The sequence below is a fragment of the Diabrotica virgifera genome, chromosome 9 (genome assembly GCF_917563875.1).
Source record: "Diabrotica virgifera virgifera chromosome 9, PGI_DIABVI_V3a".
Lineage (NCBI taxonomy): Eukaryota > Metazoa > Arthropoda > Insecta > Coleoptera > Chrysomelidae > Diabrotica > Diabrotica virgifera.
In genome coordinates, this window is record NC_065451.1 from 36,675,443 (window position 1) to 36,697,662 (window position 22,220).

The following is a 22,220-nucleotide window of genomic DNA, read 5'->3' on the forward strand; positions in this document are numbered from 1 at the left end:
TGTTGGCTCTTCTTTGTCAAATGCTAAATATTGTAGTTTCAATGTCAAAAAACGGGAAAACTATGCATTTTTCGAGGACAACTTCTTCAAACTAATTTAAAGTGCTTAAAAATATCTATCTTCAGAAACAAAAAAGTCTCTAGCTCAAAAATTAAGTGACTTATAATGAAAAGAATGTCAGTCCCTATTTTTTTCAGCGAAAAAGTGATCGCAAGCAACCCCCTAATCACCACCCTAATAGAAATTAGTCATTAGTCTTATTTGGTCTTTTTTATTTATGTATTATGAATAGGTTCTAGCTAGAAGTTTGACCAACATAGAATGATAAGTTTTTAAAAAAATGGAGTTAAAAGCGAATAACGAATTTTTGTAATTTGGACAAAAATGGCCTTTTCTTCAGAATAGCAAGATTAGCGTCAGAGATACAAAAAAGTGTTTAAATATGAAATTGTAGCTTATTTAATTCCCAAGAACCTGGTTTGCAAAAATTTTTTACGGCGAAAAGCTATTGACAATTAAAACTTGTAATAACATGCAAAAACCACATTTACCAACCCTTTCAAAGTCACCTCTTTTTGCGACTGAGAATTTTAAAAAGATATAATATTAATAGGCTTATGTATCTAGTAAAAACCTACAAAATTGTGTTTTACCAAAGTTTCTAAGATAAAAAATAAAAAAGTTACGGTTAAAAAATCAATATATTTTTTTTTTGAAAAAAAAAAGGAGAAATCTAATTGGAATCATAATAATGTAAGTTAGCGGTGTTTTTAGTCATTGGCCTTATTCTTATTTATTTATGTATTATTAATAAATTCTAGAAGTTTGACTGGCTTAGAATGATTAGTTTAAAAAAAAACTGGAGTTAAAAGCGAATAACGAATTTTTGTAGTTTGGTAAAAAATGCCATTTTCTTCAGAATAGAAAGATTAGCATCAGAGAGACGAAAAAATGGTTCAATATAAAATTGTAGGTTATTTAATTCCCAAGAACTTGGTTTGGAAGAACCCCCATGGTAAAAGCGCATTTCGGAATCATAGATTTTGATTCTTGGACTATCCACTACTTATTCTTAAAATTTCAAGCAAATCTATCCAATCTGTAAAAATTGCCAGGTAAAAAGCTTCGGTTCCTGGCCTAATTCTCCCACTTCCTAAAACGACACTCAGCCCTCACTGCAAGACGCAAGAGTTTCGCAGGCTTAGTCTTGTTGTTGCTCTGTTGCTCAAATCTTGCACGGTCAGTCTCTTGGTCTTGCTAAAATTAGGCGATCTTCATGTTGGTCTTGGTCTTGCGAAAACGCAAGAACAAGACCAAGACTGCAAGACCAAGACCGAATTTGGACAACACTAAAAACCACTGATTTCGTGGAACACTAAAAACCACTGATTTCGTGCACAATGCTTTTAAATTGGTGTTTTTTCTCTGCACCAACGTGTTCAACTGAAGTCTCCTCTCCTTCATTTGCTACATGAATAACCTACGAGGTTTTAGATATTTCTTGACACTTGTAAACACAGTAAAACCACGACAAGTCGGATTAATTGGGACCGCGGCAGATCCGGGTTATCGAAAATCCGGGTTAGCTGGAGAATATGGTAAAAATTAATAAAATACGGTATACCTACATATACACTCCATTATAATTCCAAAAACGTGAAATACATATGCACAGTACATCTAAATTATGAACAGTTTTATACAGTATTGTTAATTTCTTGGTAAAAAACTCAGTCAAACTGAAAAAATGTTTGTCTTGTCTTATGAAAATCGGTCCGGGTTAGCCGGACTTCCGGGTTATCGGAGACCGACTTATCGCGGTTCCACTTTACAAAGATTTGTAATACGTTGAGAATTAACTATTTTGTATATTTTCAGTGAATGTTAATGTTCGTGGTGGTGTGGGCTGTCCAGTTTGCCATAACAATTCTTGGACTGGGACCTATTCCTGCTGCGCCTGGTGCCTGGCGATAGTATGTTTTCCTATTGGCATATTATTCTGCTGCTGCATGAGAAAGAAGAAGTGCACCAAATGTGGATATACTGTTGGATAAGATAACTTTTAATTCTTATAAATGTATACAAACTATATAATAAATACATAATGTAATAATAATCATTTTCCATGCAATAAAAAAATAATTACTTAATTTTATAATTATTGATGTCTTTCTTTTGTTTCGGCTAAGCATACCTTTATTTTTGGCTTTTCAAGACAAGTATATTGGCACTTTACTCTTTTCAGTTTTTTTGTTTTAGACTTATGACTTTTCACTTATGCCCGGAACATAGAAAAGTGCCAGTTACTTCAAACCAGGATATGTGGAGACATATCAAGTTGCAACTAAAAACATTTTTCTTCTTCTTAGCCTTATATCGTCTATTTATAAAGCATCTCTACCGGTTTCGAAACTTGTTAGTCTCTCATCAGGAGGCACATATGCTGCTCTCTCTGACCCAACTAGGACAAACCCCGGCGTGCAGCCATGGATTGCAACGAACTAAATGGCAGGGATGCCCTAACGGCAACTGCTAGCAAAAGACTTTCAATCCGTTGGGATGTAGAGTAACATTTTTTATGTTGTTTTATGTGCTATTAGATTGAAAACTTAGTCTTTTGCTAGCAGTTGCCGCTAGGACATCCCTGCCATTTCGTTCGTTGCAATCCGTGGCTGCACAGTGCACGCCGGGGTTTGTCCTAGTTGGGTCAGAGAGAGCAGCATATGTGCCTCCTGATGAGAGACTAATAAGTTTCGAAACCGGTAGAGGTGCTTGCTGCACTCTCTGATTAAACTAGAATAATGAAGCAGCTGTACTTTCGCGTTTCAACGAAATTGAAAATGGTTATTCATTATTAGTCCCTATAGAAAATCTAAAAATATGTAAAAACACGTAAAATTTATTTGTGAGGGGGACTTTTTTTAGATCAGTTTTTAACTTAATTACATCAACCCTCTAACGGGGGAGGACACAACCCTAAAATCTTTGATGGAAAGGGGGGTTGAGTGATTGGTACCTCATTTTAAGGGTCGTTTAACCACCTTTTCACATAATGGACAGTATGTTTCTTTTTAGTAAGTTTGGAAAAATCACTATTTTCAACATCGAAGACTTTGTCTAATGTATTCTGCCCAGCGTTGTACTTTTTTATCCGTCATTGTTATAGTGAAATAGTAATCCCGTGTCTATCCAGAAGTGCACCAGTGGGATTTTGTTTTCTTAGTCCTGTCAAACTCAATATTAAACTGGAATAATAAACAAATTATTGGCGATAAAAGAAATTGATGATAAAAGAAAAGTAAACTACAAACATTTAAAATGTTTATTTAGTAAAAATTATATACAAATTACAAATAATCAAATTATCGTATAAAAAGAAGACAACGTTAAGACGTTAAGTAACGTTCTTTTAAGAATGTTAAGATCTACAGCAGGTCTAAATTACAATATCACATGCAGTATACCTACATACGTTTAAAAAGATCAAAAGAATCAAACAGCAGCTTTACATCATTACACGTTTTTCAAAATAAATTAGGTACCAATTTTTAGAAAAAACTTTATAAGATTAATAAATAATAATATTATGTAATATCGATGAACATCTACTATGCCTCGTTATTGGGTCGATTTGACGCCGAATTTACCAAAAACGGCCCTAATTGTGGAAGAAAAACATGTTCTTCCACCATGACAACGCACCATGACAACGCAAACTGGTCGATTTGGGGTACGAACTACTACCCATCCACTCTTCAGATTTGGCCATGTCTCAGGCAACCAAGTGACGTCATATAACGTCGAGGAAACGTCAGTTTTGGTTGAATATATACACGTGTTTGAACATTACGTCATATAGACGTCTTTTGTAGGTATTTTAAATATGTAAGATTAAATGACGTTAACATACTTTATAAAGATGTTTTCATTTCACACAGCCTAAGTCTGACGTCACAAAATTGGGAGGAGCTTAAAAAAGTTTTGAAGGTTTTGACTTCAAACAATTTAGTTTACCTATAACGTTATTCATAAGAAATTTCTTATTTATTGTTTACGTTCTTTGTGTCTTGTGTGATAAAATAAGACGTTTCATTGAGATATTTAGTTGAAGAAACGTGTTAATTAAGAGATTTTTATTCGCTTTTTCTCAGTGAGTTAGTTTAATGCAGTATTATGTGTTATCGAGTTTAATTAAATACATTTTTAGGCTACATTTCATGTTACCTATTTTTTATACTATTTTGAAACATCTGAAAGAGAAAGAGGTCACTTTTTGAAAGTATTACAGACGTGATTTTACCGACGGCGACGTGTAAAAGTCGTCATCTTTTTGACATTTTAAAATCGTCACAATTATAACGTCAAATAGATGAGCGAAATACACGTGATTTTCAACGTCAGTACTACGTCATAGAAAAACGTCAATTGGTCATTTTTATGAGGTGTTATCTACTATCTACGTTATAAAAACGTCGTTTGGTTGCCTGGGGTGCAACTTATTTTCATGAATGTTCGTCAATACATCTAAACAGATATCTTACTGTGTTTGACCCTTTTGAATTTTATATAAAAATGTATGATTATTCAAAAATATTCCCAAAACGGAATTAAAATTTATTCATAAATTAGTTAAATTAGTTTTGTTAGGTAATAACATTTTTCTAGGATTTTGTTAAAAGTAAATAGAGAATATATTTTAACAATCTAGTATTTACAAATTAGTTGCAAGACTTATCCAAAATAAGCATATTTAAGTCAATTTAAACAAAATTTGACCGCTGGCAGTTCAGAGTTAGTTAAAATGTAGCGTTGCAGGAGACAACAATCAGTTTTCATTGTTGAACAATATTTTAAAAAATAAAGTTTGGAGGTCACAGTTCTAAAATTTTGTACAAAATATTGTCTAAATACTGAATATTGATTTAACTTCGGAAACTGTGAAGAAAATAATTGAACAATTCAGGGAGATTGGATAAATGGGTGACACTAACACATTGGTTGTCCAAAAACAAGCGGGTCAAATGTCAGTATCAAAGCAGTGCGGGAAAGTGTTGGTGAAAATCCAGAAGTTCAATTCAATGCTGTGGAGAAGAATTACAAATCTCAAGAAGCCCTCTCATGCTTACAAAGTACAATTTAACACAAGAACTGGGGCTTAATGACCATTTACAGCAAAGAGAGCTTATTTAATGGATTATTGAACGAGTGATACGTTGATGTCACTGTTCTGTGCGGATTTTGGACTAGAAGTATCATTGGACTATACTTCTTTGAAACCGAGAGTTTAATATGGGGCAGATAGTTGGCCTAAGAAAAGCCGGTTTTTCTTTTCGGGAAATTTCGAGTATGTATTCACAAAAGTTTAGATACCTTGTTAGGATTTTATCGGTGTCAGAACTCGTTTATACCAGAAATCAGTCGCTATTATTGCATTTTTAGACATAATTGGCGCATTTGATGATACCTCCATTGATTCAATAGGTATCTACACTTCGCGTCATAAAAAACTGGTGTAACTCTTATAACCGAAAATCGTGTTTTTCAAGTTGTGTAAGTTGGTCTTGTCACATATCTCATTCTAATTTTTAGGGCAACGTTGACAGTTCAACGAAAATATTATATCAAACCAGCTAAAAGCAGGGCTGTGCGACAGACCGCAAGTTATTAGTAGGTAGGTATACTAAAAACTAAAACAACATCGAGCATTCTCGATTAGTCAGTCACATTTATTTAAACATGCATCCTAAAAAATTCTATTAATTTTGTAAGTTTCCATCATCTCAATTAAGTACCGTGTTTTATTATAATTTATGACAGTTTATGACATGAATAATGACATATATGACATGAATGACTGGTGTTCTAATTCTCCTTAATGCTGTAGTTGCTATACTTAGGGCTTTTCATTCACAGTCATTTGTTTCGAGCTTCTGTCATGTGTCACATAATATTAATATATCTACGTCATACGTTATTGGTATATACCAATGATACAAACCAAAGACGTATGGCGTAGATATATCAATATTATGTGACACATGACAGTAGCTCGAAACAACTGACAGTCGATGAAAAGCCCTATAGAAGCATTAAAGTTTGTATTAACTTTTGTTGCCTTGCCGTATAGAAGGGATACACTCTTAAATAATTAGTTAATGTTTCATCTTGTCGGGCTGTAGTAATATTGGTCTCCCGCTCCCTCTCCTTCTATCCAAAGTCTGCTCGTTTTCCCATGTTTTTTATTGTGGATTGTGGTTTTGCTTCTATTGAACTCTTGAATTTATCTGGTTATCAAATTTATTAGATACGGTTTTTGTTGTTAATGATAAAAATAATACATGTCTAAAAACTTTATACATTTATGAACGTTATTTTTTGTATTTAGATTTAGTGAAATTACGTTATCTGTTATCTGTGATGGCAACAACGCCGTGATTCACGAGCCATTATGTCTAGTCTGAACACTGGTTTACATTGGGAAAAAAAGTGTACCAGTTTTTTATGACGCGAAGTGTACATAGTGCACTGGTGAGGAAGAACATCAACAGCAAAAAATGTAGGTATATTCTTACATGCAAGATGCAAGTAGATTATTCAGATGCTTCAGAGCAGTATAATGTTCACAATTCACAGATACATATTATGATGGTGCCATAAATCTAAGGGAAACTAAGAGGTAGGATGTATTTTTACTAATATTATGGATTATATAGTCGTTGAACGGATTTATGGGTTTATCAACCAAGGAATCTGGTCCCAGGGCTTCGTAGATGACATTGTAATAGTGATTAGGGGAAAATTTCCCAGCACTGTTGCTGAGAACTAGTCTGTGAACCCTTCCAAAACCAAATTAGTAGCCTTGACTAATAACAGGAAGCTTACTGGACTGAGTGAGCTAAAATTATTTGGGGAGGAATCAGAAAAAACAAACGAGGTCAAGTATCTAGGGGTAACTCTGGATTACAAACTCAACTGGAGCACGCAAATTAACAATATAACTAACAGAGCTACGTGACTTATCTGAAACTGCAGACGAGTTGTAGGTAAAACCTGAGGGTTAAAACCAAAGGTAATCTGATGAGCTCTGTCGAGTCTAAACAGCTTTGACACAAACTTCACATGATTCAGTTCCTGTGACAAATACGTCTTAGGTCGCTGTGACTACTGCGTTACCTCCCGTTTCGTGATGGTCCCGTGATACGATATCTGGCCTTGTTATTTTGTCCGAAGTCTATAGACAAAATGGATAATGATTGATCTCAGTTAAATTTTTTTAATTTTTTTTCTACTAATTTTTTCTAAATGTACCTATTAGTTTCAATAATTTAAGAATCAAATATGCGTAATACTTCAAGAATATTCTAACAGTTGATTCAAACTGAACTACGTTTCACGAGAAGAAAAATATACAAGTCTTGCTACTAATCATTATTCAAATATTAAGTTTACACAACAGTCATTTTAGCAATGGACATCTCTGTAAAAAATATGTTAGACATTTCGAGCGTTATTTTATGTTATGCACTTTTTTCAAGAAAGTGTTAAATTTTAAAAAATCAGTTTTTTTCTTTTAATTTTTTTAAATTACTCGAATCTAGAGGCAGTGCTGCTAGTTTCATCCTATCACTACTTTTAAATTTCATCCTATATAGGGATGGGAGCTTAGAACATAAACTTTCTCAATTACAATCCCATTTTAGTACCTCCCGTTTTTATCAGAATATTTTCCAGATAGTTTGCTAACCGAGTACCTATCGCTGTATCTGTCGTCCCCATACTTTTCTTCAGCCTTGTAATGAATTTCTGGTACTGTACCGATGGATTTTTGCCAATGATGGGTCCAGTAGAGTTCATCAGGATTGACGTCACCTGGTCTTTTGAATTCCCTGCAGATAACGACACAGTAGATCAAACTGCAAACGAGGGTCAAGAAACCGAATATTAGGAAAATGATCCCTAGGACCCTAAAAAATAAAATAAGAAATATTATTTTAAACAATTTACAGAGAAGTAAAAACTCCGTTTGTATTTACAATGGTATATTGATTTATTAAACACTTTAAAAAATCATCCAAATGGATTATAAAATTTCCAGAATGGTTTCGATCTTATCAGGTCATCATCAGTGAAACATTATATTTTGTATTTAAAACTAGCCCACTAGTTGTGTACCAAGCTTTGATGATACATTAGTTTTTAAATAAGAATTAAGTATATGAAACTTATATGAAGAATAAAACTTATATGAAACGACTGTAGGTCGATGTTAATGGATTTATCTTATGGAGCAATATGACTTCTCTGCTCGAAGAATGGTTTGTAAAAATAAAAACAATTCTCTGCAATAAAGGCCTTAGACTAGAACTGAGAGTAAGAGCTTTGAGACGCTATCCTCTGCCATTCTACTAATGTGTTCGTTCCACTCCTGTTTCCGTGTTGTCACCCATCCATTTAAGTCTTCTACATTGCATGATCTTCTTATGTTTTCGCTTCTCTCCCTACTCAACAGACTTTTGCCTGATATTCGTCGGAGTATTTTCATCTCTATTGTTTCTAGTAGTCGTCTCGTTTTAGATGTGTCAGGTCTTGTCTTCGCCGTGTATGTCAATATAGGTCTAATTGCTGCTTTATATATTCTTGCTTTTGTGTCTTGTCTTAGGTGTTTGTTCTTCCAGATTCTGTCATTAAGAGATCCCGCCACTTTACTTGCTTTTAAGCTTTGTTGTCGTACTTCTTCTTGAACATGTCCGTAACTAGTTATATACAGGGTGAGTTTTTAGTACGGGATCGGTCGATAATTCCATTATGGTATAGAATATTGAAAAAAGTTATTTAGAAAAAATGTAGGGCATGATATTCTCTCGGCTTGGAAAATATGTCCATTTCTACAGGGTGATCAATAACTGCGTGGTATATCAAATATATAATTTTTTAAATAGGGCACCCTATATATTTTTTCATATTTACATTCTTCTCATAATTCTTGTTCATATAATATAGGGTTTTGCATTACTATACAGAGTATTTAACAAGTTATGACCATTTTTATTTCGAAATCCCAATTAGATTAACACCATGTATATAAAGAAGTAATTCGTAAACAATACTTTGTTTTACACAATAAGATTAACAATGTACTGTAGTTTTTAAGTTAAGTTAAATTGAAATCATTGACAACTATTTGTATACAGGGTGAACTACAACACCAAATTACGATTTTCTTAATTTTTTTAAATGGATAACCCTATATTTTATTTTTTCAAAATTTTGTATTTGTGATACTCTTTCATTTTTGTATAGCATTCCCTATACCTAAACTCATTACTTTCCGAGATATTTTAAGTTGTCTTCAAATTTCGGGAATATGTACATTCATTTTTTCTAGTAGAAATAAGTTAGTATTGAGTGATAATTAAACAAAATTATTTTTATTCATTAAATAGCTAACACAAAATATAAATTATAACAATATGCAGTGAATGTACTAATAAGTGTGATATTAAGAAATTATCATATTTCCCTAATATACAAGAATCGTATAGTTCCTACAAACAAAATTTGTCTTGTGTATAATAATATAACAAAATTATTTTTATTCAATAAATAACTCACATAAAACATAAATCAAAACAATATACAACTGATGTAACAGTTTTTAGATTGTTATAATCAACAGTATTCTAAGCCAAGGAGTTTTTAGTCAAACATTCATTGTTATAAGCACTTTTAAACTACAAAACAAAATTATGATTTTCTCATTTTTTTAAGTGAAAACTTCTTTAGGGACGTTGTGCGATTTTTGGATAGGGGAAAAAGCACTGATTTCGCGACCGTCATCGCGACCGTCATTGCGACCGTCATCACTTATGCTATATATATTATTTGTATGTAGGTATATATAAATTGTATAGAAGTATTTAAATTTAAAATAAATGTAAAAAATATTTTAGGATGAGGAAAAAGATTTATTTCGCGACCGTCATAGCGACCGTCATCTCTTCGACGAAATAAATTTTGTACGTATCTATATTATGTGTATCTGTACATAAATTGTATACAAGTATTTAAATTTAAAATATATCTAAAACCTATTTTTCGATAGGGAAAAGGATTTATTTCGCGACCGTCATCGCGACCGTCATCTCTTCGGCGAAATAAATTTTGTACGAATATGTATTGAAGTGAAAACTTCTTTAGGGACATTGTGCACTTTTTGGATGAAAAAAGGTATTAAATTGGCGACCGTCATTGCGACCGTCATCGCCTCGAAGAAATAAATTTTTGAAGTGAGAACTTCTTGAGGGTCGTTGTGCACTTTTTGGATGGGGAAAAAGTATTAAATTAGCGACCGTCCTCGTTTCGACGAAATAAATTTTTTAAGTAAAAATTTCTTTAGGGACGTTGTGCCCTTTTTAGATAGGGAAAAAGTATTGAATTAGCGAACGTCATAGCGACCGTCATCGCTGCGGCAAAATAAATTTTTAAAGTGAAAACTTTTTTTGGAGACGTTGTGCACTTTTTAGATGGGGAAGAAGTATTGAATTAGCGACCGTCATCGCTTCGGTGAAATAAATTTTTGAAGGGAAAATTCTTTAGGGACGTTGTGCACTTTTTAGATGGGGAAGAAGTATTGAATTAGCGACCGTCATCGCTTCGGCGAAATAAATTTTTGAAGTGAAAACTTCTTAAGGGACGTTGTGCTCTTTTTGGATGGAAAAAAGTATTAAATTATCAACCGTCATCGCGACCGTCATCGCTTCGATGAAATAAATCTTCTTGAGGGAACTTGTGCAATTTTTGGATGGGAAAAAGTATTGAATTAGGGACCGTCATCGTTTCGATGCAATCAATTTTTGAAGTGGAAACTTCTTGAGGGACGTTGTGCACTTTTTGGATGGCGAAAAATATTAAGTTAGCGACCTTTATCGCTTCGACGAAATAAATTTTTGAAGTGAAACATTTCTTTAGGAACGTTGTCACTTTTTGGATGGGGATAAATTACTAAATTAGGGACCGTCATCGCTTCGACGAAATAAATATTTGAAGTAAAACTTCTTTAGGGACCTTGTGCACATTTTGGATGGGGGAAAATATTGAATTAGGGACTGTCATTCATCGCTTCTACGAAATAAATATTTGAAGTGAAACTTCTTTAGGGACGTTGTGCACTTTTTCGACGGAAAAAGTTTTAAATTAGCGACCGTCATCGCTTCGATGAAATCAATTTTTGAAGTGGAAAGTTCTTGAGGGACGTTGTGCACTTTTTGGATAAGGAAAAATTATTAAATTAGCGACCGTCGTGGCTTCGACGAAATAAATTTTTTAAGTGAAAACTTTTTTAGGGACGTTGTGCACTTTTTGTTTGGAGGAAAAGTATTGAATTAGGGCCGTAATCGCTTCGGCGAAATAAATATTTGAAGTGAAACTTATTTAGGGACGTTGTGCACTTTTTCGATGTAAAAAAGTATTAAATTAGCGACTATTATCGCTTCGACGAAATAAATATTTGAAGTGAAAACTTCTTGAGGTACGTTGTGCACTTTTTGGATGGGAAAAATTATTAAATTAGCGACCGTTATCGCTTCGACGAAATAAATTTTTGAATTGAAAATTTTTTAGGGACGTTGTGCACTTCTTGGATGGATAAAAAGTATTGAATTTGCGACCGTTATCACTTCGCTGAAATAAATTTTGTACATAATATATAAATTATGTGTATGTATACATAAATAGCATAGGGCATACGCATCGCTTATATCGTATATGATATAGGTATCGCACTTCTTATAGGATGGGGTAAAAGCATTGAGCTCGTAATTTATATACTACAAGAAGTTTTCACTTCTGTCGGCACTCCCACGAGTGCCTTTAATTTTTTTTTTTAAATAGATCACCCTATATTTTATTTTTTAGGAATGTTGTATTTATGATACTCTTTCATTTTTATATAGCATCTCCTATACCTAAACTTCTTAGTTTCTGAGATATTTTGAGTTTTCTTCATTGGCCGGAAATACATTCAATTTTTAATAAGTAGAAATAACAAATAAGTATTGTGTAATAATATAATAAATATTTGCATTCAATGAATTTCTAACAAAATATATAAACCATAACAATGTACTAATTAATGTGATGTTAAGGATATACGTCTAAAGTAAATGTTGAAAATGTCCACGCTCAACGTCTATGCAATTTTGTAACCGATATTCAAATGACCGAGTCACATTTCTTAACATTTTTGTAAGTTAATATTATTAAAAGCTCCTCTTATTCTATTTTTCATATCATTAGGCGTTGTTGGATGCTTCTGGTATACAAGGTTTTTTATATAGACCCACATGAAAAAATCAATTTTGGAAGAACTGGAGCACCGTCGTGTAAAAACCTCAACCGTCAAAAAATGTGGGCCAATCAAATAATCGCAAACAATAGCACCTTTAACATTTATAGATCAGCTAGTTTGACTACGAGTGTAAATAAAGTAGGGAATTCTTGATGCATATTAATGAAAATTAGTATGAAAATTATAGTATTAATTACTGCGCGTCACAATCTGCAATTAGGAATGTGTTACTAAAAACTTCTTGGTTTAAAATACTGTTGATATAACCTAAAAACTGTTACATCAGTTGTATATTGTTTTGATTTATGTGTTGTGTGAGTTGTTTATTACATAAAAATAATCTTGATATATTACTAATCACAAGACATATTTTTTGTAGGAATTTTACGATTCTGTATATTAGGGAAATATGATAATTCCTTAATATCGTATTTATTGATACATTTATTGTAACTTATGTAATTTTAGTAGAAAAATTGAATGTATTCCCGAAATTTGCAGTAAACTGAAAATATCTCGGAAACTGACGAGTTTAGGTATAGGGAATGCTATATAAAAATGAAAGAGTATCACAAATACAAAATTTTGAAAAAATAAAATATAGAGTGATCCATTTAAAAAAATTAAGAAAATCGTAATTGGTGTTATAGTTCACCCTGTATACAAATAGTTGTCAATGATTTCAATTTAACTAAACTTAAAAACCACAGTATATTGTGTTGAAACTTTATTATATAATCCAAATTGTTGCCCCGTTCTTGGCAACAAGGTTTCTTAAAGAAATTGCTTGTCTAAACTTTTTAGAATTTCCTCTTGCGTCTGATGCAATTCTGAATCAATTCTATATGGACGATGGCCTTTGTGGTTCATATAATCAACTTTTCAATTTATACTCTCAATTAAATACCATCTTAAATAAGCATGGGTTTGAGTTGCATAAATATTGTTCAAATAGTGATTATTTTCTTAAAAATATTTCCAAAGACATTTCGGAAAATCAAAAAGCTGATTATGACATAAACATAGATGAAGTCCCAAGTAAAGTTCTTGGGCTAAAGTGGAGTACAGCAGAAGATACTCTTTGTATTTCCGTGCCTCAAGAAATCGTGCACGGTCCAGTTACCAAAAGAAAAATACTTTCTATCTTAGCTCAATGTTATAATCCGTTAGGCTTGATAAATCCTGTTATAGTAAAAGGTAAGATACTGATGCAAAAATTATGGTTCAAAAAGTTTCATTGGGACACCGTAATAAACGACGCTTGCATTCTTAAAGATTGGCACAATTTTATTGAACATATCCCCTTGCCTTCACAACAAAAAATAGCTAGACAATATTTTCGTCCGAAAACTATTAGCAAAATAGAAATTCATGGCTTTTCTGATGCAAGCATAGAGGCTTATGGTGCTTGCATTTATTTTCGAGTTCTTTATTCTGACAATGATATTTCTTCTAGTTTAGTATCTTCAAAATCTAGAGTCGCCCCACTTAAATCAATTACCATTCCAAGGTTAGAACTTTGCGCTATGCTCTTGCTGGCGAAACTTGTAAATAAAATTCTACAAGTCTTCGAAAATAAATTAGAGTATGACTCAATAAATTTGTGGACCGATTCTCAGGTCGCTTTATGTTGGTGCAGGGCACACCCTAGTAAATGGTCAGTGTTCGTATCGCATAGAGTTGCTCAAATTCAAGAACTGACGCAAAATTGTCAGTGGCGATACGTTAAATCAGCTGAAAACAGTGCTGACATTCTATCACGTGGTTTATCAGCCAAAGAAATTCTGGACAACAAGTTGTGGTGGTCCGGTCCTGCTTTTCTTCTTAATCATTCTTTAGAATTCTCTGATGAACCCCCAATAGCTGATCAGCTAATTACAGAGCACAGAAAAACTCGTTCCAATATACTCACAAACGTCAACTCAAAACCTCCTTGGGAACAATTATTTCAAAAATGTTCTTCTTTTTCTCGATTACGTCGTACTATCGCATATGTACTCAGATTTGTCAGTTGTTTAAAAGGAAACAAACAATCTGATCCCCTCACTGTTGAAGAATTGGACCAAGCTCTATATTTTATAGTTCGGCAAGTTCAGCTAACCAATTTTTCTAAAGAAATTTCCGAACTTTCTGCAAACCAGCAACTATCAAATAAACAATTATTATCTTTAAATCCATTTCTCGATGAATTATCAATGCTGAGGATCGGCGGACGGCTTTGTAACGCCTCCATCCCCTACCAACAGAAACATCCCTTGCTTTTGCCACCCCATAATCATACGACCTCCCTCATACTAGAGTACGAACATAGGCGGCTCGGGCATACTGGTGCTCAAACCGTTCTGAGCAATATTCGTTTACGTTTTTGGCCCCTTAATGGGCTCAGAGAGATCAAAAAAATCATTCGAAATTGCAATATGTGTTTTCGATTCAATAATCAAGTCTGCCAACAGATTATGGCAAGTTTGCCCTCTGATCGTGTAAATGTTTCTAGACCATTTCAGAAAGTTGGAATTGATTTCGGAGGATTCTTTCAAATAAAATCCTCAAGGCTTCGTAAATCTCCACTCATAAAATCATACATTGCGGTTTTTGTTTGCATGGTCACCAAGGCAGTTCACATAAAGCTAGTTCTTGGACTGTCTACTGACTCCTTTCTGAACGCTTTAAAACGTTTTGTCTCGAGAAGAAGAAATCCGTCAGTGATCTATAGTGACAACGCCACCAATTTTTTAGGTGCAAAAAATGTCCTACGTGAGTTGTATCAATTTTTCAAAACTAATAATAATGTAAATATTATCTGTGACTTTCTTTCACAAAATGAGACCAAGTGGAAATTCATTCCACCTCGATCTCCGCATTGGGGTGGAATCTGGGAATCCGCCATCAAAAGCGCAAAATTTCATATCAAGAGATTGGTGGGTAATGCTTTGTTCACTTCAGAAGAGTTTAACACTATTCTTTGTCAAATCGAGGCAATACTAAATTCTCGGCCCTTAGGTCCAGTTTCTAATGACCCTACAGATTTAACCTGCCTTACACCGGGACACTTTCTGATAGGGTCTCCTCTCACCGCTTATCCTGAAAAGGATCTTTCACATTTAAACGAACACAGACTTTCCACCTTCCAGCAGATTTCTAAAATTCAACAAGTTTTTTGGAAAGGTTGGTCGGTTGATTACTTAAATCGCCTTCAGAACCGGCCTAAATGGGCTGAAGAATATTCTAACCTGCAAGTAAATAAACTAGTTTTACTCAAGGAAGATAATGTACCTCCAATGATGTGGCCGTTGGCGCGCATCATTGAAGTATATCCTGGTAAGGATGGCAAAGTCCGTGTGGTTAAGCTCCGTACGGCTTCCGGAGAGTTTATCCGATCCATTTCAAAGCTTTCTTTATTACCAAATCAAACTCAACCTTAAAACGACCAACATGCTTATTTCTAGTTTTGTTACATTCTTCCTAACACTTTGTTTTTTCTGTTTCTGTTACTGTGTAATTTAGTTGAAGCAGGGATGCTTCAACGCGGGGGAGAATGTTGAAACTTTATTATATAATCCAAATTCTAATCTTTGCTTTATTACGCCCCTAAAATTATGTCACATTTAATACACGATTTTGGCCTTCTTAAAAAATCTATCTCAAAAAATGAGTGACAATTCCTAAATAAAATTTTTTTTGTCAATGTTCCATATATTTCAAAAACGATAGCTTTTTCAATTATAATAGTTCATAATTAAGTCCAAATTAATATTTGGGACTTTTTTGTACAATATTAATTCTCGATGTGTCTGGCGTAAAAGCTAAACTTAGCTTTAGTAAGTGTAATCTTTTTAAATAAACCAATTAGGAAAAAGAAGTAATTTATTCTACAACCAAGAGACGGAGAAAACGGTTTGGGAATTAATACCAAAGCGATACTTCTTCATATTGGTAATCTTATTATGTAAAACAAATTATTGTTTACGAATTACTTCTTTATATATATAGCGATACGCTTTAATTACTATTTTTGCTAATTGTAATTTTAATATTTTTTCTCAAAAACAAAACAACGTTAGTCATTCGAACTGCATATTCAAATACGAAGGTTATTGCCTTACCCTGTGACATCTGTTGTTCGTCTATGCGGCAACAAACTGCACCCTCATTAATTAACTATTTTATCAGACAGTTAGTGTGTCAACATCTCCCTATGCATTCGAAATTGCTTTTTCATAAAACCGTAAAAGTAGACGCCAGACTTGATAGTGATTTATATGATCATCTGGTCAGGTCAAGGGGAAAAGGAACACAAACATTATCATCGTTTGTGGGTGTTTTCTTTAGTCACTACGCAGCATGCGAACCATTCACACATACCGACGCGACCCTCTCCGAGAGACCTAAACGAACACATTTTCGTTGTTAAAAATAAAATTACCGTTTGTTTTATTATATCCATGTTTAATTAAATTCCGCAACTCACCCATCGGAATATATACATGGTGTTAATCTCATAGGGATTTCGAAATAAAAATGGTCATAACTTGTTAAATACTCTGTATAGTAATGCAAAACCCTATATTATATGAACAAGAATTATGAGAAGAATATAAATATGAATAAATATATAGGGTGTCCCATTTAAAAAATTATATGTTTGATATACCACGCAGTTATTGATCACCCTGTAGAAATGGACATATTTTCCAAGCCTAGAGAATATCATTGCCTACATTTTTTCTAAATAACTTTTTTCGATATTCTATAATTCTATAGGTACCATAATGGAATTATCGACCGATCCCGCACTAAAAACTCACCCTGTATATTCCCAGATATCTAAACCTTGCTTCTTGCTTTATTATTTCCCATTTTACATCGTAGTGGGTGTTTAGATGTTATCATACATTTGGTTTTTTCTGCTAATACTATCATATTGTATTTATTGGCTGTTATATTAAAGATGTGTGTTAATCTTTGGAGATCGTCTTCTGTCTCGGCGATTAATGTGTTAACATAATATGCATATGCATAACCTACTATTTGGATTCACGTACTGCTTTGTACTGGTATAAACTGCGTTAGTTTTCCATTTATTTTTGCCTGTATTCGATTATGAAAGTAGATGTTTTCGATGGTTTGTATAATATTGATTGGTATGTTTCTTCTGTACCTACAGTAAATGTAAGACGTCTTCGACTTGGATGCGATCGAAAGCCTATGTCAGGTATATAAATCATAGATATGCTGGTTTATTTTACTCAATGACCTTTTCTCTGATTTGTCTCAGTACAAATACGGCATCTACGCAGTATCTTCCGGATCTGAATCCTTGTTGTTCATCTGATAAAGTTGTTAGTTTATTGATTTTGTTCTTTTGTGGTTAGCTTAAGTGCGATGTTTAGTAGATTTATACCTCTATAATTATTGGGGTCTTCTTTGTATCCTTTCTTGAACATTGGTATCATTATGCTGTTTCTCCATGCGTCTGGTATCTTGCAGTGCAATATTAGTTTTTTCATCTTTCTCCTCTGCATTTTAGAAGCTCGTTGTATTCCGTCTGGTCCTGGTGACTTTCTATTTTAGAGTTAATTTATGGCTATATCTACTTCTTGAAAATTGATTTCTATTTCGTGTCTTAATGCAGGTAGGTTATTGTTTTGATTATTATTTTCCTTACCTTTAAACAGTTCCGTCAAGTATCTTTCCCATTCGCTGGTATGTTATTGTATTTGTGTTGAAGTTTAACAGGTTAAGTAGAGAAAATTAAACTTACCAAACATAAAGCGGGTCATAAAATTGGATGACTATGACCATTCCCAAGGTTACTAAAATTATTCCAAAGTTGAGTAAGAGCATCAAACAGCACATCCCTTTGATATTGGGACAAAAAGGATTGGGGGCAGCCATTGCTTCCATCCGCATTCCAGCTTTCCGGGACCCTCTGGATTTGTGCGTACTGGTTACTGATGGGGCAATGCCGCTTCTGTAAGACATGTGGCTGGGGGCGCGTATTCGAGAATTTCGGCTAAAAAAATATATTTTGGTTAAAAGTATCTTTATTAACAAGTGCTTCATCTTGTTGGAACCAAAATAGTCTCTCAACTCTCAGCCAAATATTCCTTATCAAAAATTTCATTTAATTTTTTTTCGTTATTTCTTAAAATTCATGTTTTTGTTAGGCACGAGACAGGTAACACAGATGGCACTGTTATTTTTTCTATTTTTCATACTAAAGGTCGCGTCATATTATAATGCACGTCGCGTTTTCGGCACGTAGCGTTTGCAGACCGGCAATCGGACTGCCCATTCACATTATCATACATAGAACGTTTATGTTGGTTTCAGTTTGGTGCGGTGCAGATGTGTTTATTGTCACAACACATGCTTACATGAAAAATTGCCTCGAAAACTACTTTTTAAATTAGACCGGGCAGTATCGTCGCCCCGGCTAGCGAAATTATTCCGACTCGATATTTTTAAACAAACTTACTCAAAAAGAAGTCCTTATAACATATCCACAGGGTGCCGGGCGGTACCGTGGTCGAAAAATTGTTTAAACATTTTTTTTAAACAAATTCACAAAAATATTTTTTTCATTTCGAGCAATATTTTTTTAGATAAACTGGGTCATTCTGGGCAAAAAAGGTCTCTTGTCATTTTTCTCTAAAATTGATTGTTGTCGAGTAACATGCGATTAAAAATTTGAAAAATGCGAAAAGGCCATTTTCAAGGCTTAATAACTCGGTTAAAAGTATTATTATGAATTTCAATAAGTGACCAAATCAAGTTTCAAACCCCTTCTTCAAGGTCCCAAAGATATTTTTGTCATTATTTTACTACAAAGCTGTTATTTTTAGTTATTAACAATTAGTGCTATAGTCCAACTGTATCGTCGCCCCCGTTAGCGAAACTATTTCGATTAGATTTTTTTGCACAAACTTACTCAAAAAGAGTCCTTATAACAAACACATCCACAGGGTGCCGGGCGGTGCCCTTGTCAAAAAAATTGTTTTAACAATTCTTATTAAACAAATTCACAAAAATAATTTTTTCATTACGAACGATTTTTTTTTTAGATAATTTGGGTTATTCTTAGCAAAAAACGTATCTTGCAAAAATGCGGAAATGGCCATATAACTCGACAACAATCAATTTTAGAGAAAAATCACAAGAGACCTTTTTTGCCCAGAATAACTCAAATTATTATTAATTTGGGTTTAATTAAATTATTAATAAAAAATTATTTTTGTGAATTTGTTTAACAAAAATTGTTTAAACAATTTTTAGACCACGGCACCGCCCGGAACCCTGTTGATGTGTTATAAGGACCTCTTTTTGAGTAAGTTTGTGCAAAAAAATCTAATTTCGCTAACGAGGGCGACGATACAGTTGGACTATAGCGGTAATTGTTAATAGTTAAAAATAACAGCTTTGTAATAAAATAATGACAAAAATCTCTTCAGGAACTTGAAGAAGTTGTTTGAAACTTGATTTGGTCACTTATTGAAATTCATAATAATAATTTTTAATCGAGTTATTAAGCCTTGAAAATAGCCATTTTCGCAATTTTAGAGAAAAATAACAAGAAACCTTTTTTGCTCAGAATTAACCAAATTAGGTATCTAAAAAAAATATTGCTCGAATGAAAAAATATTTTTGTGAATTTGTTTAAAAAACATTGTTTAAACAATTTTTCGACCACGGCACCGTCTGGCACCCAGTGGATATGTTATAAGAACCTCTCTTTGAGTAAATTTGTGCAAAAAATCGAATAGGAATAATTTCGCTAGCGAGGGTGACGATACTGACCGGTCTAAATACTCTGTATCAAATTCAAAGAAATACCTAAATAAACAACGAGGGGAAAACGACCCGTAGCTGTCAACATCCGAAAAATATTGTTTTCGAATGAACCGAACGCAGACGTAACGTGTCTTATACGCTACGTTACGTGTCTTATACGCACAATATGAATGGTTCAATTTAAAAACCATTAAATTATATTTTTCGCAAACGAAACGCTACGTGCCGAAAACGCGACGTGCATTATAATATGAGGCGACCTTAACACTACCAAAGCCTACTCGATGAAATGCACATTCTTACAAGATGTAGGTAACGATGTACCTTTTTAGATAATATAAATATAGTATAATACAGTGTGTGTTTTATTTCGTGTGATCATTTTACTTATAAAATATAGAATCAATAATAATTAAATAATAATAATAATTCAAATTGAATTTATTATAAAATAATAATTCACTTTGAACCAAGAGTAAGCAGTTAAATATTGGCTTTACTTTCGAGATAAGTAGGTACTGCTTTTATTTTTGCTAAATAAAACTGCCAATAGTGTCCTCATAATAAAATGTTAAAATGCGTTACCGAGTGTTGTATTTTTAAGTGCCTTTAATATGACCTCAACTATAAACATTTTAATTGAAGAGTTGCTTCAACGACTGACAACACATAATATAGTGGCTCCCTAAGTGGTCAATTAAAAAGCTAGATTACTTAAACTATCTTTTTCTGAATATTATATGTAGAATGGTGTAGGTACGGATGAGAATATAGGTATATGAAAAATCGAATGTAATACAAATAACTTATGCACGATTTACTTCTTACGCCAGTACCAGGCAATGATCGTTATAATCATGTTTTCTCTCTTTAAAGTGGAATTTATAATTCCAGAAAAATGTAGGCACTAATGTAGTGCCTTCTTTTGGTTAAATAGGGACGGAAAACGTAAGAAGAAATAAATTGTATAAATGACTCATAGATGGCTTAAGTAAAAACATTTTTTTTCTATTTTAAACAACTATAGAAAATCTTAGGGTGAGAACAGAACAAGTGGGTCGAGGAGGAGGTGCAGGTCGCGGTGGATGCTACTAGCATTGATTAATAAATATAGGGGAGAAAATACGAAACTAAACGAGCGTTTATGTACGACACCAGTGGTTTTAGAAATAGATGGCGTTAGCAGCTTTCTAGGTACGAAATTGAATTTACCTTTGAGACGTATTCAGGTAGCTTTGGTTATCGGAATTTAGGGTCGGTCGGGTCGATCGGATTATAATAAAAATTATTTATTTCTTTTGATGTATTTAAATTTGAGTTCTCATTCAACGATAACAATGGCAATCTTTAAAATAATTATTGGAGTGTACCTATGTATTACTTTCTAAACTCGTTTTTAAATTAACAAGAATAATTGTAGTTGTAATTTGTCTTTTAATTTGATTTTAAGTCACTGGGTGATTTTAGATATTGTACATTTATCTTATTTGCCTCATAATCTCGATAAAAAATTAGGTAAGTATTTTCGTTAATTACAGTCTCTTCTGATGATGGTATATTTTGTTTGGAGATATTGCAACGGTATTTACTTAATATAAAATTGACTAAGTAAACCGCTCGGCCACTTTAAACTCTTCGAAAAAATGGTAAGGACTTAAGTTGTTGCGATTTCCTACAATTTCTTCCAAGTTTTTTCATGCGGTCGATATTTTCCGAGTTAGGGGGAAAATCGTGACTACGTATACTTATTGAATTATTTATTATTAACTTTACTTCTTAAAGGTGCCTTGTATTTCTGCGTAGGCGTCCACCGTGGATTATATTGTCAGGTGAGATATTAGATAGTCAGGATTACCTACATTATTCTATTAAGAGTAAGGTTCAAGAAGTCGCCCACGTGAAAAGTGGGCCAAATTTTTTTTAACAATTTTTTTTAATCAAATTGCAAAAATCTATATTTTTGGCCCGGACAATTTTTTTGTAGGTTTTTTGGACCATTCTGTATAAAAAAGAGGTCTGTTATAATTTTTCTCTAAAGTTAATTGTTTTCGAGTTATAAGCAATTTAAAATTGAAAAAAACGA

At 33.3% G+C, this 22,220-nt stretch overlaps 2 protein-coding genes across 3 annotated transcripts in view; one reads left to right on the top strand and one right to left on the bottom strand.

Annotated features, from left to right (window-relative positions):
• LOC114329386 (brain protein I3) overlaps positions 1-2,161 on the top strand; it is an 85,140-nt gene extending 82,979 nt beyond the window's left edge. For both annotated transcript variants that reach the window (XM_028278469.2, XM_028278470.2), the window contains one exon: positions 1,879-2,161. In XM_028278469.2, coding sequence (XP_028134270.1) covers positions 1,879-2,054 — 176 coding nt within the window. In that variant the 3' untranslated portion in view covers positions 2,055-2,161. The remainder of the gene's footprint in view (positions 1-1,878) is intronic.
• A 1,147-nt stretch (positions 2,162-3,308) lies between these two features.
• LOC114329387 (uncharacterized) overlaps positions 3,309-22,220 on the bottom strand; it is a 220,692-nt gene continuing 201,780 nt past the window's right edge. Inside the window, exons 4-5 of the mRNA XM_050662034.1 lie at positions 18,108-18,359; positions 3,309-7,964 (exon numbers count right to left, since the gene is read on the bottom strand). Coding sequence (XP_050517991.1) covers positions 7,697-7,964; positions 18,108-18,359 — 520 coding nt within the window. The 3' untranslated portion in view covers positions 3,309-7,696. The remainder of the gene's footprint in view (positions 7,965-18,107; positions 18,360-22,220) is intronic.